The sequence below is a fragment of the Giraffa tippelskirchi genome, chromosome 6 (genome assembly GCF_054371585.1).
Source record: "Giraffa tippelskirchi isolate mGirTip1 chromosome 6, T2T-mGirTip1v1.2.pri, whole genome shotgun sequence".
Taxonomy (NCBI): domain Eukaryota; kingdom Metazoa; phylum Chordata; class Mammalia; order Artiodactyla; family Giraffidae; genus Giraffa; species Giraffa tippelskirchi.
Genome location: NC_137280.1, coordinates 114,443,367 through 114,456,890, shown reverse-complemented (window position 1 = coordinate 114,456,890; position 13,524 = coordinate 114,443,367). Strand labels below are relative to the sequence as shown.

The 13,524-nt window shown below is 50.8% G+C and overlaps 1 protein-coding gene across 1 annotated transcript in view; it reads left to right on the top strand.

Moving 5' to 3' along the window:
• The window catches only part of COL23A1 (collagen type XXIII alpha 1 chain), a 360,796-nt gene that overhangs the window by 325,847 nt on the left and 21,425 nt on the right, over nucleotides 1–13,524 (top strand). Inside the window, exons 6-8 of the mRNA XM_081502083.1 lie at nucleotides 8,934–8,960; nucleotides 10,409–10,435; nucleotides 11,795–11,821. Of these exons, the coding sequence (XP_081358209.1) occupies nucleotides 8,934–8,960; nucleotides 10,409–10,435; nucleotides 11,795–11,821 (81 nt within the window). The remainder of the gene's footprint in view (nucleotides 1–8,933; nucleotides 8,961–10,408; nucleotides 10,436–11,794; nucleotides 11,822–13,524) is intronic.

Here is a 13,524-nt window from a genome sequence, read left to right as displayed (position 1 = left end):
AATTCAGGCTTGGGTCCCAGGCCAAACTGGCTATGCCTGGCCTTACCAAGCTTCAGTTTCTTCATTGGTGGAATGGAGGTAATAACAGTACCTGCCCAACAGGGCTATGCTTAGGGTTAGTGACTTCTAGGTGAGAAGGCAAAGGTGTGTGTGTGTCTTTTAGCTCTGCCCCATTTCCTGGATTTTTACACCGAAACTGGCCCAGCACATTACTGTCACACTCATTCAACCCCCTGGGTGCCCAGCTCTAGTCTGGACACTGTCACCTATAGGAAATCGTTCCATCCACACCACACCTACTTTACAGAGGAGGAAACAAGCTCCAGGGAAGTTAGGCAGCTCGCTCCAAGGCTTGCAGGGTAAAAGCAGAACAGTGAGGCTGACTCCCCGCTGCTTCACTGTGGGAAGAATGGGCACTGGGGATAGGAAGCCCGGAGGCTGGTGGAGGCCTTTCCAGGAGAGAGGCCAAGTCTAGGCAGGGTAGGTGGAGGACTGGACGTATACGTGGTTCGGAGAGATGGTTCAGAGCTAGAATTGCAGGCTTGCAAGCTCATTGGTGCATTCCAGGGGCCAGCCAGGTGATGAAATAGGGGAGACCGGCTGGGTGCAGGGGAGTGGAGGGAACAGTGGTCCTTGACTGAACTGGGAGGGCACATCGCCATCTAAGGGGGTCACTGTAGCTCAGCCCAAGCAGATCGATCATTACCACGTCTTCTAACATTTCAAGAGAAGCTAGAAATACAGGTTTTTATATGAAATCTTTGGATTCTTAAGGATTCCAACCAACCTGTTAATTCTTGCAACTCTTTGCAACCCCATGGACTGTAGCCCACCAGGTTCCTATGTCTGTGAAATTCTCCAGGCGAGAATACTGGATGGGCTGCCATGCCCTTCTCCAGGAAATCTTTCTGACCCAGGGATCAAACCCAGGTCTCTTGCATTGCAGGCAGACTCTTTACCATCTGGACCACCAGGGAAGCCCAATCTGTTAACAGTGGGTGACAACTGTGTCACCCATGGAAACCAAGGAGGGCTTACCTCAAAGCCCAAGGTTTCAGAGAGGCTGGGGTTTCAAACATGAGTGAGGATGGGAGGAAGCAGGCAAGTGGCCCTGCAGACTAAGGCTCAGGGCAAGAGGGCAGATCAGGTGTATAGCCTAGGACATCAGGGGTCCCTGCAGCCTCAGTGTCTGCTGTGAGCCCTATCAATCACCCTTGTCCCCTGGTGTCCTGGTAATGCTGTGTCTCAGTCCCACCAGCTGAGCTGTGCTGTCCCGGGCAGGCCACTACCCATTGTATAGTTTCAGCCACACTGGGACCATCACCCTCTGATCCATCCTGCTGGATCTTCATCGCACCAGAGGCTGCCACCAAAATGGGTGCCTCAGCTGGTCTGCCCTCCCCATTGCCTTCCATCAGACCAGCCCCACGTGCCTGAGCTGGAGACACCAGGCTAGAGGCTGCTCTCAGCAGATAAGCTCAGTTCACTGATCCAGCTTCCATCCTCCCCCACCCAATGGGAGTCAGGTCTGTCACTCCCCTTTACCCTACCCTGAAATAATTTTTCCTGTTATCTGACAGGGTAATCATGTAACAGGCAAATGTGTAATTTAGGCAGATATTTTGGGGTCTGTTCAAAGGCATGGCACCCCTTCTTCTAGCCATGATGTGTAATGGACATACGTGTAATTGCTTCCAGAACACACAGCGTGTTCACTGATCATGTCTTCTCCCCAAAATAGAGGCCAGCTGGCTTTCCAGCCTCACAGAATCACAGAGCTAAAGGGACTAATGGGTTTTCTAGGCCAAGGGTCACAAAGACAGATGCCCCTACAGAGCTGGAAGGTCACTTCAGCAGGACAGTAGGTCCTGGGAAGCACTGGGAACTGCACTGGACCCAGCAGCCATTGCCAGGCATGTGAACCCAGGGTGCCAGGTCTTCAGCTTTTCAGTGCAAGTCCATGCTCCAGCTATTTATGGGAAACGTTACAATTTTAAAATGTTGCAATTAATTTGGTTAAGTTTTACTTTTTTTTTTTAACTGCATGGACTAAACCAAACCTGGCTCCAGGCCAGCCCTGCCCTCCCTTGCCCAGAGAAAGAGTGAGAGGGGGCAGCATGGGAAGGCCCAGGAGCAAGTGAAGGTCAGGGCTCCAACCTTGGCAGGCTCCTAGGTCCCCACACAGCTTGAGTCCCCACAGCTCGCTCTGAGTTAGGTGTGGCAGGTGACTGCAGAGACCACTCTACAAAGGGCCCGAGATCCCAGGAAGGGGTTCCCCAGAAGAAGCCACGTGCCACCACCAAGACACAAGCTGCAGCCAGCCTGGACGTAAGATTGGGGGTTCTTTCCCTTACCCTGCAGTGGAATTCAAGTCTGGGAAATCGCTAAGCCCAGACAGTCGTGCTGTGGCCCATGTGTATGCAAACAGCCTGACCTGAGAAATCAGAACCACATGGTGCTGACCTGCCCGAGGGCACTGCCCATCCACCCCCTTGCCCACTGGACAGCCCTAATGAGAGAGCCTTTGTACAGGAAAGCGCGCGTCCCAGGCTGGGACTCTGGGCTCCAACAGCCTTGTAATTTGATGAATTGTCAACATCTGGGCCATAATTACTGGACCCTGGACTGATAATCCTGGTAAGCCCCCCATCCAGGGGCCCTGTTCTGGTGCATTTGGGGGGCTCCATTCCCCGACAGGAGCTGTCAGCATTAATTACAACCAGAAACCAAGATAGTCACCCAGCTCCAGCTGGTCTGAGCATTTACTCCTGTCTCTGTCTAAACACAGCCAGTGTATTGATTCAGTTCCGTACAACAGATACTCTCACCAGTTGGGAGGCCTGAGCCACAGCTAACAGGGAGGAACAGAGCCAGCCTCACACAGAGGAAACAGTCTGCACAACTTCTTTGCCTCGGGGTCCCTCCAAGGCTTTGTTCCCTGGCCACATTGAGAAGCTCCAGTGATAGAGTTGGCATACTCCATGGCCAAAACTTACTTCACCAAGAAACCTCCCCTCTTTTGCCATACTTGCTAATATTTTTTTTGAAAGATGACTCCATGGAACCCTGCTTAGGAAATACCCAAGGGGTGAGGGAGGGAGCAAACCCACAAAGGTAAGAGATGTCAGCAGTGGCACAGCCTGGCATCTCACTGTCAGCCACTCAGAAGGTCACACAAACATCCCTCCCCAGCGCTGCCTACCCCAGGGCCAGTGCAGACTACAGGTCTGCTTGCCTGTAGGTCTCACAACTTGGGTTGATCTAAAAGAGGAGACCAAGGAGACTATCTTGGTACCCATGTTGAACTTGTCATTTGAGAGAACGGCGTGACCTCCATTTTATAGATGAGGAAACTGAGGTTCCAGGCTCCTCAAGTTGTTGAGCGAGGCAAGGGGATGGGCCAGCACAGGGGCTCTGTCCTCCTGGCCCGAGATTCAGCAGAGCGCAAGGTTCTGTTTGCTTCTACACATCCAGAATCGCCCTGGAGCTCAGCTGATCTGCACCAGGGAGGAGTGATTTAAAGCATAACCCAGGCTTGTAAACAGCTGTCTAGCTTCGCGGAGGGCAGAAAGCGTTGAAAACCTCTGGTGAATTCCACGGCTTTGATCAGGCAGGGGAAGGAGCCAGCAGGGACCGAGCGCCTCCAGGCACAGTGCTGTGGCATCTGACCCTCAGGATCACCCGTTCTATGAAAGCTGAGGCTCAGAGAGGGGATTTGAACCCAGGGAAGGCCCAAGTCCTGCCTTCACTCTGTGGGCTGCCCAGTGTCATTCCTTCTGCTCCTCTGGTGGGAGATGCAGGGAGAGAAGCAGCTGGAACTGCCGATAGTCAGGGAAGGGAGGGCTGACCGAATAGGATAAGACCCCCTGCCACCAAGGCCCTGCCACCACCCCGTCTGGGGCTCTGCTCTTCTAGATGGCCTGGCTTCCCAGTACATTCCCCTCCTGCTCAAAACCAGCTTGTCAGCAGCTGGGGCACTCAGCCTGGACTTGGTCCAGCCTTGGTCCAGCCCATCTCCTGGACCTACCCTTCCCCAGAATGTTTCTCCTCCTCACAGAGCACTCAGAGCCAAGCTTGGACCTCCTTCCAACTCCTGGAAACACCGGGTTCATCCACACAGCCTGCCAGCACAGTTGCTTTGCAAAGATTCAGCCAGGCCCTGAGACAAGGGATCCACTGAGGCTGGGAACATTGCCTTCTGGGAGACCCACAAGCAGAATTATGGCTCAGACAAGTCTTGCAGGAAAGAAACCTATTTCACAGGGTATAACTCCTTACTTCACTGCAGATGGTGACTGCAGTCATGAAGTTAGAAGACGATTGCTTCTTGGCAGGATAGCTATGACAAACCTAGACAGTGTATTAAAAAGCAAAGAAATCACTTTGCCAACAAAGGTCCATATATTCAAGGCTACGATCTTTCCAGTAGTTGTGTACAGATGTGAGAGTTGGACAGTAAAGAAGGCAGAATGCTGAAGAACTGATGTTTTCAAACTATGGTTCAAAAAAAGTCTTCTATGGAGAAGACTCTTAAGAGTCTCTTGGAAAGCAAGGAGATCAAACCAGTCAATCATAAAGGAAATCAACTCTGAACACTCTTTGGAAGGACTGATGCTGAAACTGAAGCTCCAATACTTTGGCCACCTGAAGCAAACAGTTGACTCATTGGAAAAGACCCTGATGCTGGAAAAGATTGAAGACAGGAGAAGAGGGCAACAGAGGATGAGATGGTTGGATGGCATCACCGGTTCAATGGACATGAACTTAGGCAAACTCCGAGAGACAGTGAGGGACAGGGAAGCCTGGAGTGCTGCAGTCCCTGGAGTCTCAAAGAGTTGGACACAACTTGGTAACTCAACAACAACTCCTTAGTTGACCATAGAATTCCTTACCCTAGGCAAGCCTGTTAACACCCTGCAAGACACCAGTGTCCATGGACACCAGGTTTGGTAAAAGCAGTATTAGGGTGATTGTGGGCAGGGCCCATCCTCTAAGAGTCACAACCCAGGCCCCAGCCTCTCCCAGGATAAGAGGGGTCAGAATCATGCCCCAAAGCTGGGCAAGTCCATCTGACTCCAAAGCCAAGCTGTTTCCTCCTCCACCCCACCCTTCTGTGAGTTCCCTCCTCAGTGACTCCCAGTGACCCATGGTCACCGAGCAGCCTCTCCAAGCATCAGCTATTTCCCCAGACAGAAAATTCAAGGGCCTGGGCACAACCTTCAAGCCTTGGTGTCATCAGAGATGAGCCCAGAGCCATCTCCACAGACCAAAGCCATGGCTGGGGGTCAGCTCCATCCCTGAAGCCAGACCAGCACCCTCTGGTCTCTAAATATCTGCCCATCACCATTCTATGTTTGCCAAAGGAATCTTCTTGGTATCATATCTAACCACGTGCATGCTAAGTCATTTCACTAATTTCTGACTCTTTGTGACCCAATGAGCTGTAGCCCGCCAGGTTCCTATGTCCTTGGGATTCTCCACATACAGCTCCAGCTTTGAGTCCCTGAGGAACTCATAACTTTCCTTCAGCCTCACCATGGGCATTTCCAAGGTTGCTGCTCTCCGTGCCCCCTCTGCCATTATTCTGAAACTACAAACTTTATCAAGTCCCCGGAGCCAAGAGCCCTGTGACCCTAAATCCAGGCAGGACCCCGGATTGAAAACTTGGTTTTCTGCCACGTAGGAGGCTTCTCACAAGCTGGGTACCAAGGCTGCACTGTCAACGATCCACTGGGACAGTCTTGGAGGTGGCAGGAAGGCAAGAGGCCCCTGGTCACTCTTAGGAGGGGGCTGCTGAGGCCTGGCCTTCAGAATGCTCTCAGAGACAGTTGGTGGCACTGAGTTTTCCCCTCTGGGGTCGAAGCCAAGGGAACATCCCCAGGCTCCCTTCTGTAGCAGTTATTTCTAGAGAAGCAGGGCACCAAGGCATTGCATGCCTCACGTCAACTGGAACTGGGCCTGGCAGAGGGTCAAAGTGAAAGAGGGTCCAGAGAGCCCTTCCCCAGGGAAGGGCTCCTCACTCAGGGAGTCAGAGGTGCCAGAAATCCTGGAAGGAAGGCAAAGCCTATGAGCCTTCTCCCCAGATTCCCTGGATAACCATCCGTCACTCCTGCTACCCTGTGCTGCCGGAGGGAGAGAGCATTCCATAGAGAGTAGGGCCTATTCCAAGCCCTTGGACAATCCCATTGGCTCAGCTTCTTCATTTGTAGGAAGGGACATGGCACCAGTCTCCCAGAGCTGTGGCAAGGGCAGACCCTGTGAAGGAAATGGAGTCAAGTCCAAAGCAAGCCCTGCTCTGTGTCCTGGCCTTTATCAAGAGTGTTTTGAACTCATCACGCAATCTAGTTCCAAGGCCAGCTCGTGTCACCAGCTGCTGCTGGTGACTTAGCAGTGAGGTCTGCTGTGTTCTGCCCCCTGGCATTTGAAGAAAAGAGCTTCATTTAGTTCTAAGCTACACCTTAGTCTCTGTTTTGTTTCTTGTGATGAAGACTTTGGAGATCTACCCTCTTAGTAACTTTCAAGTATACAATACAGTATTGTTAACTAGAGTCATCATTGCTGTACATTACATTCCTAGAGCTTATTTATCTTGTAACTTGAAGGTTGTTGTACCTTTTGACCCTTTCTTTCATTTCACCCACCCCCCTACTTCTGGCAACCTTCAGTCTGTTCTATCTATAAGCTCATTTTTTTTGTTGCTGTTTGGTGTTAGATTCCACATATGAAAAGAGGGCTTCCCTCATAGCTCAGCTGATAAAGAATCCACCTGCAATGCAGGAGACCCCGGTTCGATTCCTGGGTTGGGAAGATCCCCTGGAGAAGGGAAAGGCTACCCATTCCAGAGTCAGACACAATTGAGCGACTTTCACTCACTCACTCACTCATAAATGAGATCATGTGGTATTTGTCTTTTTCTGCCTGACTTTTTCACTTAGCATAATGCACTTCACAGTCCAGCCATGTTGTTGAAAAGGCAAGCTCCTCTCATTCTTTTTTATGGTTGAATAGTATTTCTGTGTGTGTGTGTGTGTACCACATCTTCCTTATCAGTTTATCCACCAGTGGACACTTAGGTTGTTTCTCTGTTCATGATTGTGAATAATGCTGCAATGGAGGTGCAGGTATCTTTTTGAATTATTGTTTTCATTTTTTTTTGGATAAATACCCTGACGTGGAATTGCCAGATCATAAGGTGGTTCTGTTTTTTATTATTTGAGGAACCTTGATACTGTTTTCCCTAGTGGCTACACAATTTACTCCCATCAATAACACACAGGGCTTCCTTTTTCTCTACATCCTCGCCTTCTTATTTCTTGAAAAGGAAAGAATGTTACTTAATTCTAAGCTGCATCTTCGTCTCTTTTTAATTTCCATCTGCATTATGACTTTTTAAAATCATGCAGAATAAAGAGGGGCCAAGTGTGCACTATGTTTGGGCTCAGGTCGGCAGTACGGACAGACACACTCGGGCCTGGGCACAGAGTCTACAGTGGCAACCACTCTGGACAAGGTGACTGGGGGTCCAGGGACAGGCAAGATCCAGTGGGCAATGGGATAGAGCAAGGAAGGTTTGAACAGAGGAACGCAAGGGCAGACAAGAGGGAAAGAGAGTGGCCAGAGGCTAGGTGAGACCACTGCCAGGGCCTGAGTGCAGTACGGGCTTCTGTGTCCACACAGAGTTGAAGTCCCTGCCATCTGGGTGCCAGTCCCCACTTCTTCTGGCTGCCTGGCCTGGGGCAATGCCTTCCCCTTACTAGGCCTCAGCTTCCTCCTCTGTAAGATGGGAATGATAACACCTGCCTTACACAAGGCTTCTATTACAATTCAGGCAGAGTATGGAGGCCACCGATAGCCCCAGAAGAGACCCAGGATGGGACTGGCCCTCTGTGTTCTGGCAGCTGAGAAAGCCAGGCCAGGGTGAGGGGTCTCAGGTAGAGATGCCCAGAGGGACACAGCCCTATGAGTGCCAGAGCCCATGGTGGGTAGATGGGACAAGGCCCACTCTTAGTGGACTGCTGAAGAGAAGAGCCTTTTAATATGGATCCAGGTCAAGATGGCTAGGAGCTGGCCTGAGGAGACAGGCCAGCTCATGCAGCTCCTGCTGAGCTGCAGATGGCAGGGACTGAAATTGCACCTCACCAGGAGACCCCAGGGCCTGGGCCCTTGAAATGGCCCCATTCCCCCTTCTCCTGGGACCCCAGCTGCCCCCAGGCCATTGCCCTGACATCCAGACCCTTGATTGAATGTGAAGCGAGTGGCCAGAAGCGCTTAGGGGACCAGTTTTAAGAACTGCCCTGGTTTCCTTCCTGGAGTGTGGCCCTTGAGCAAGAGCACCAAGGGGTAGCCATTGTCACGGCATCTGGGGAACTGGTGGATGACTATCTGCCAGGGCAGTCTGGAGACCCAGCCAGGGAAACTGACTGTTTACAGCTAGACCCAGCGGGCAAGGGTTGGTCAAGACCAGGCAGACCTAGTCCATGGAACCCCCATTGATTCCTCTATTCCCCGACAAGGAGCTCAGCAAGGCTTTGTCAGGTGTGTAGACAGGTGAAGGGGAGGTAGTGGAGGCTTCTGTGCAGTGGTCACTGGCCATCTGCAGACACCACAAAGCTAAAGCTCCACCATTCAGAGTCTCAGGCATGACACTCATTCCTGAACCACTCAGCCTAGCAGAGGGAATGTGGTCACATGCCCAAATCCTGTGGGGTGATGGAGGCGGGTGGCTTTGAAGGAGAAATGGGCTGTTTTCGGAGGAGGGGATTCTAGGCAACAAACAACACAGAGATGCCCCCACCCTGAGTCCATGTGAAATGTACCCAAGACCATGATCTCAGGGCAGGCTTTGGTCTCTTGTCACTCAGTGCCTCTGGGTCAAAAAACACAGAAGAAAGATAACCTCTGTGCTCTCTCTGTCTCTCTTTCTCGTTTTCCAGGGGCCACTGGGATTGGATGGAAAGCCTGTAAGTGATAACAGGGCAGTTGTAGGTGTCCTGGGATGGGGCTGCCCCTGGGGTTGGGAATGACCATGGGCGCCAGAGGGAGGAGCCACTGAGAATGTGGTTCAACATGGAGAGAAGCTATTTGACTGTCAGAGTTGAGTTCAAATCCAGCCCCACCCCCTACTGACTGTGCAACCTTGTGGAGGCCTTTTCACCTTCCAAGCCTGAGGCTTCTTTTTTTGTCAAACAGTCGTATTAACTCTCCCCACAGGGATGCTGGGAATGCAAAAAACTGTGAACAACACTGTCCCTGATGTCCAGTCAGCCCTCAAAACACCTCCCCTCCCAGGAGGTCCTCAGCACATAGCATCCCCTCACTTACAGTCTCAGGAGTTGGATGGTGGACACCACGCTGAAGAGTTTTCAACGCCTGGGTCAGAGGTGGTCCATGGGCTTCCTTAGCAGAATAAATAAGATGCACACAGATAACATAATTAAATTAATAATTGGATATGGATGGAAGAAAGGAAGGACAGATGGATGGATAGATTGATGGACAGATGGACGGATGAGTGGATGGATGAATGGGTGGATGGAAGGACAGTCAAGTGAGGTGGTAATAAATCGAACACTGTACAGACAGTTGGATGCAAGCAAGAGTAGATGAGTTTGTGGATGTATAAATGCATGATGGTTGGGCAGATAACTGAGTGAAAAATGAATGGATTAACAAATGATTGGAGAGCTGACTGATGCTGGGTACATTATTAAAGGATGGGAGGAAAGAACCCAGTACCTAGACGGATGAGTTGTTGAAAGAGTGAATGAGCGAATTCATTACTAGCTGAAGAGAACATGATTTGGGATGGAGTGATCCATCCCAGTGATCAAGGCCCCTGATCAAGAGTGTGAACGCCAAACTGGCCCTGCCGCAGCCTAGCCCCCACCCCTGGGTCTCTGAGCCCCACAGTCGGTGCCTTGTGTGTGACCTGGCCCGCTTCCCTAGAAGCCCTGGTGTTAATAACTTGGCAAGACTGAAAGAGACACATTTCCCTGCAGCCAGAGGGTGATGGCAACCACCGTGGCCTGCCAGGAGCCACCTCCACCTTCTCACACCTCCAGACCCAGAAGTCAGTGACTCCTCACTGGTGTCTGGGCACAGCGAGGGCTGAGCAGGGAGAGCTCTGTTCTCTAGGGGGAGTGACTAGCACACTTGCCCCTGTTCAGAAAGGATGCCAGGGACTGCCTAGTGCCCTGTCTTCCTCATGGTGAGGACTGAGGTGCAGAGCTTCCTTGGGGCCAGCACAGACAGCTAAAGGCTGATAGGCTCACATGTCTTTTCACTCAGCTACCCACAGCTCTGCTCAGCCTCACAGGCCTTTCTGCCCTCAGAGCCTCAGGGAAACCAGAAGAGGGTCAGCCTAGTCCTCTTCACTCACCCATGTTCTTTCTCTATCTTCCTTCTCCAGGGACTTCCAGGCCCCAAAGGGGAAAAGGTAAGTGATGCTGGAGGCTGTCCAGATGTGGTAGGCTGAAAAAGGAGGCCAGAAACCTGCCTTCAAACCCCAGTCCCAGGGTGTGACCTTGGGCAAGTCACACCCCCTCCTGTAGCCTCAGTTTCTTCATCTGTGAAGTGGGGTTAGTGGTGCCTACCTCCTAAAATGGTTACAAGGCTTACATGTGACAAGTTAAAGTACCTGGAGGGTTGAATCTAAGTTCTTCTGGCACCAGAGTGTAACAAAACTCAAAGCATAGTCTATCCAAAATGACGGGTTTCCAAAATTATCAATCCTGAAAAGAGGAAGGTACCAGAAAAGCCTGGGGAATTGAACACTGTTGATGGCATTCTTTGTGGGGAGAACACCTCTCAGGAAAACAAATGGTAGAGAGCTAGCCCCAGGATATTTGTAGCCCTTTGTGAGGACTTCCCTGGCATTTGGGCACTAAATGTCACATCAGACTTCTGGAGGGCTGGGACTCCAGGTGCCTTGGAGGGGAGCAGGAGAGAGGGGAGGCCTGTGTGTCCCACAGTGGAGTCAGGGGCCAGAACAGCCCTGGGTGTGGTAGAACCGACAGACACTTCTTAAGCAGGACAGGGCCAGGCTGTGCTGCACCACCCACAACCCCTATTACCACGTGCCCTGTGTAGGTCAGAATAGCCAGGGTTCCCGTCCACCATCAGGGCTGAGCAAGGCACAGGATCTGGTATTTGGAGCCTCAGATGTGCATTCCAGCTGTACTGCAACTGTATCATCTTTGGCAAGTTGCCCAGCTCTGTGGGCCTCAGTTACTCCATCTGTAAATTAAAACCAACTTCTCATGGAGAAGACTGCGCAAGGTAACAGACTAAGTGTTCTTTATAGATGAACAAAGACTAGGCACCAGTTGGCGGGTGGAGTGGTTGCCTTCATGCCAATTCTGGCTAATGCCACTGAGTCATAGAAATGATGAAGGCAGGGAGACCTCTCTCTTGAAACCAGAGAGAAATTGTTGTCATGGCATCTACTGCTACATAGCACACTGCTCCAAAGCTTGGTGACTTCAAGTGGTGAATCAGTTATCATCCATCATCATTCGGAAGTTCGAGGGTTCTACTCCACTGTGTCTGGAGGCTGGCAGACCACCTCACTCCAAGCCCTGGATCTGCTAGCTGTGTGACCTTGGGCAAGTTACTTAGCCTCTCTGTGCCTCAGTTTCTTCGTTGGAAATGGAGATAACATAGAGTCTGTACGTTATTTTTGTTAGAATTGGAGTGAGACCGTGTATATGAAGCCCTGAGCACAGAGCAAATGCTCCACACATGTGAAGAAGTAATAGAAGTAGTGGTGATGTATCATCCTGTTTTGTGTTCCTAGGGTGCGCCAGGAGACTTTGGCCCCCAGGTAAGGACCGAGCAAGACCCTCCCCCGACCCCACGTTGTTTGTTTTATATCATAATAAGTGTTTCTTCTGGGTCCCCATGCTTATCACGGAAAGAAGTGAGTGACAGCCCCCTCCCCACCCATGGTCTATCTTGCTGCCTGTTTTTACTTAACCAGCTATCGGGTGGAAGCTCCGAGCACCTTGATTTGGCCCAAGCTTCCATTCTCTGCACAGACAAGCAGACATCCTGGTCACACTTATCACCATAGATAGGCAGAAAGTGGGGCTGGCACCAGGCCCAGACTAGAGACTGATCTTCCTGAGAGCAGCTGGCACCCAGGAAGAGGGAAGGCTGTGGTTGGAGCCAGAGGCCCTGAGCCCAGAGTTCAATTCTGCCACTTACCAGCCGAGTGACGTGAAGTGAATCACCTCCTCCTCTGAGAATCAGTTTCTCCAACTGTGAGTGGGGGTGACATTCTATAGCCCAAGCCCCTGAAATGAAGGTTCATGGCAATCAGGAAAGTGGGTACCCAGCTGAGTGGGAACTGTAGGTCAGAGTCTCCTCTAGCCCTCCATGTCCCCTGGGCCCGGGTACCCAGAAGCGCCTCATGCCAAACCAGGGGTCTCCTCAACAGAGTCTGAAGCAGGTCTTGGCAATTCATGTGGCCATTGGTGGGGAGCTCAGCCGGAGATGCCCACTCATGGATCTCTGTGTGGCTCAGGCCTCTCCCAGCCTGGTCAGAGAAGGGCCATCCCCAGAGTAGCATTCCAAGAGTCAGGAGGCCCGTTAAGAGCCACCTCCAGAAGGGACACAGTGTCATGTCCACAGCATTCTGTTGGTCACAGAAGTCATAGGACCCACCCAAGTCAAGAGGGTGAAGAAATGGACTCCAGCTCTTAGGGGAGGGCGAGATCCCTTTGCAGAAGAACCCAAGGAATGGGATCAAGCATAGCAGCCCTCTTTGGAGACTGTTAAAAGGTTGTTGCTGAACCATGAAAGACACAGGGATTCTTGGCCTCTGGAGGAGAAGAATTCAATCGGGGGCCAATGAAGAGGCTTGATCACTCAGAGCTTTTGTGTAATAAAATTTTATAAAACTATAAAAGTGATAGAGAAAGCTTCTGACATAGACATCAGAAGGGGGCAGAAAGAGTGCCCCCCTGCTAGCCTTTAGCAGTATGTTATATACCTATCAGTGAGCTGTTAATTAGAGAAAGGAGATGTCTCAAAACTCAGAGTGGCACCAGGCCCCTCACCCACAACATGCATTTTGAGATACATTGGCACCAGATGAGTCATCCCAGACCATAAAACGATTGACATGAATCTTGAAGAAAGACAGGTTTCCAAGTAAATATATAGTTTCATTAACATAGATTAGGGGAACAATGTATGAGTAAAACATACAGGTTTGTTGAGCCCTTATCAGTTCTGAGTCTTAAGCAGAACCAAGCTGAAGAAAGACAGAGTCTAGGGTAAATACATAGTTCATTCACATAGCTGAAGACAAACATTTCCATAAGAAAAACACCTTGGTTAGCTCAAGGTTTGAGAAAAGTTAAGTTCAGGTAGAGCCAGGTGTCATCATGGCAACACAAAATTTTAAGAGAAACCTCTTTTTAAATTTGTATAAATAAGGAAAAAAATCTGAAACTTGTTTGTTTCCTCCTGACACTTAAGAGAAAGATCAAAAATGTCTGATACTTGCAGCCTATTTCCTCC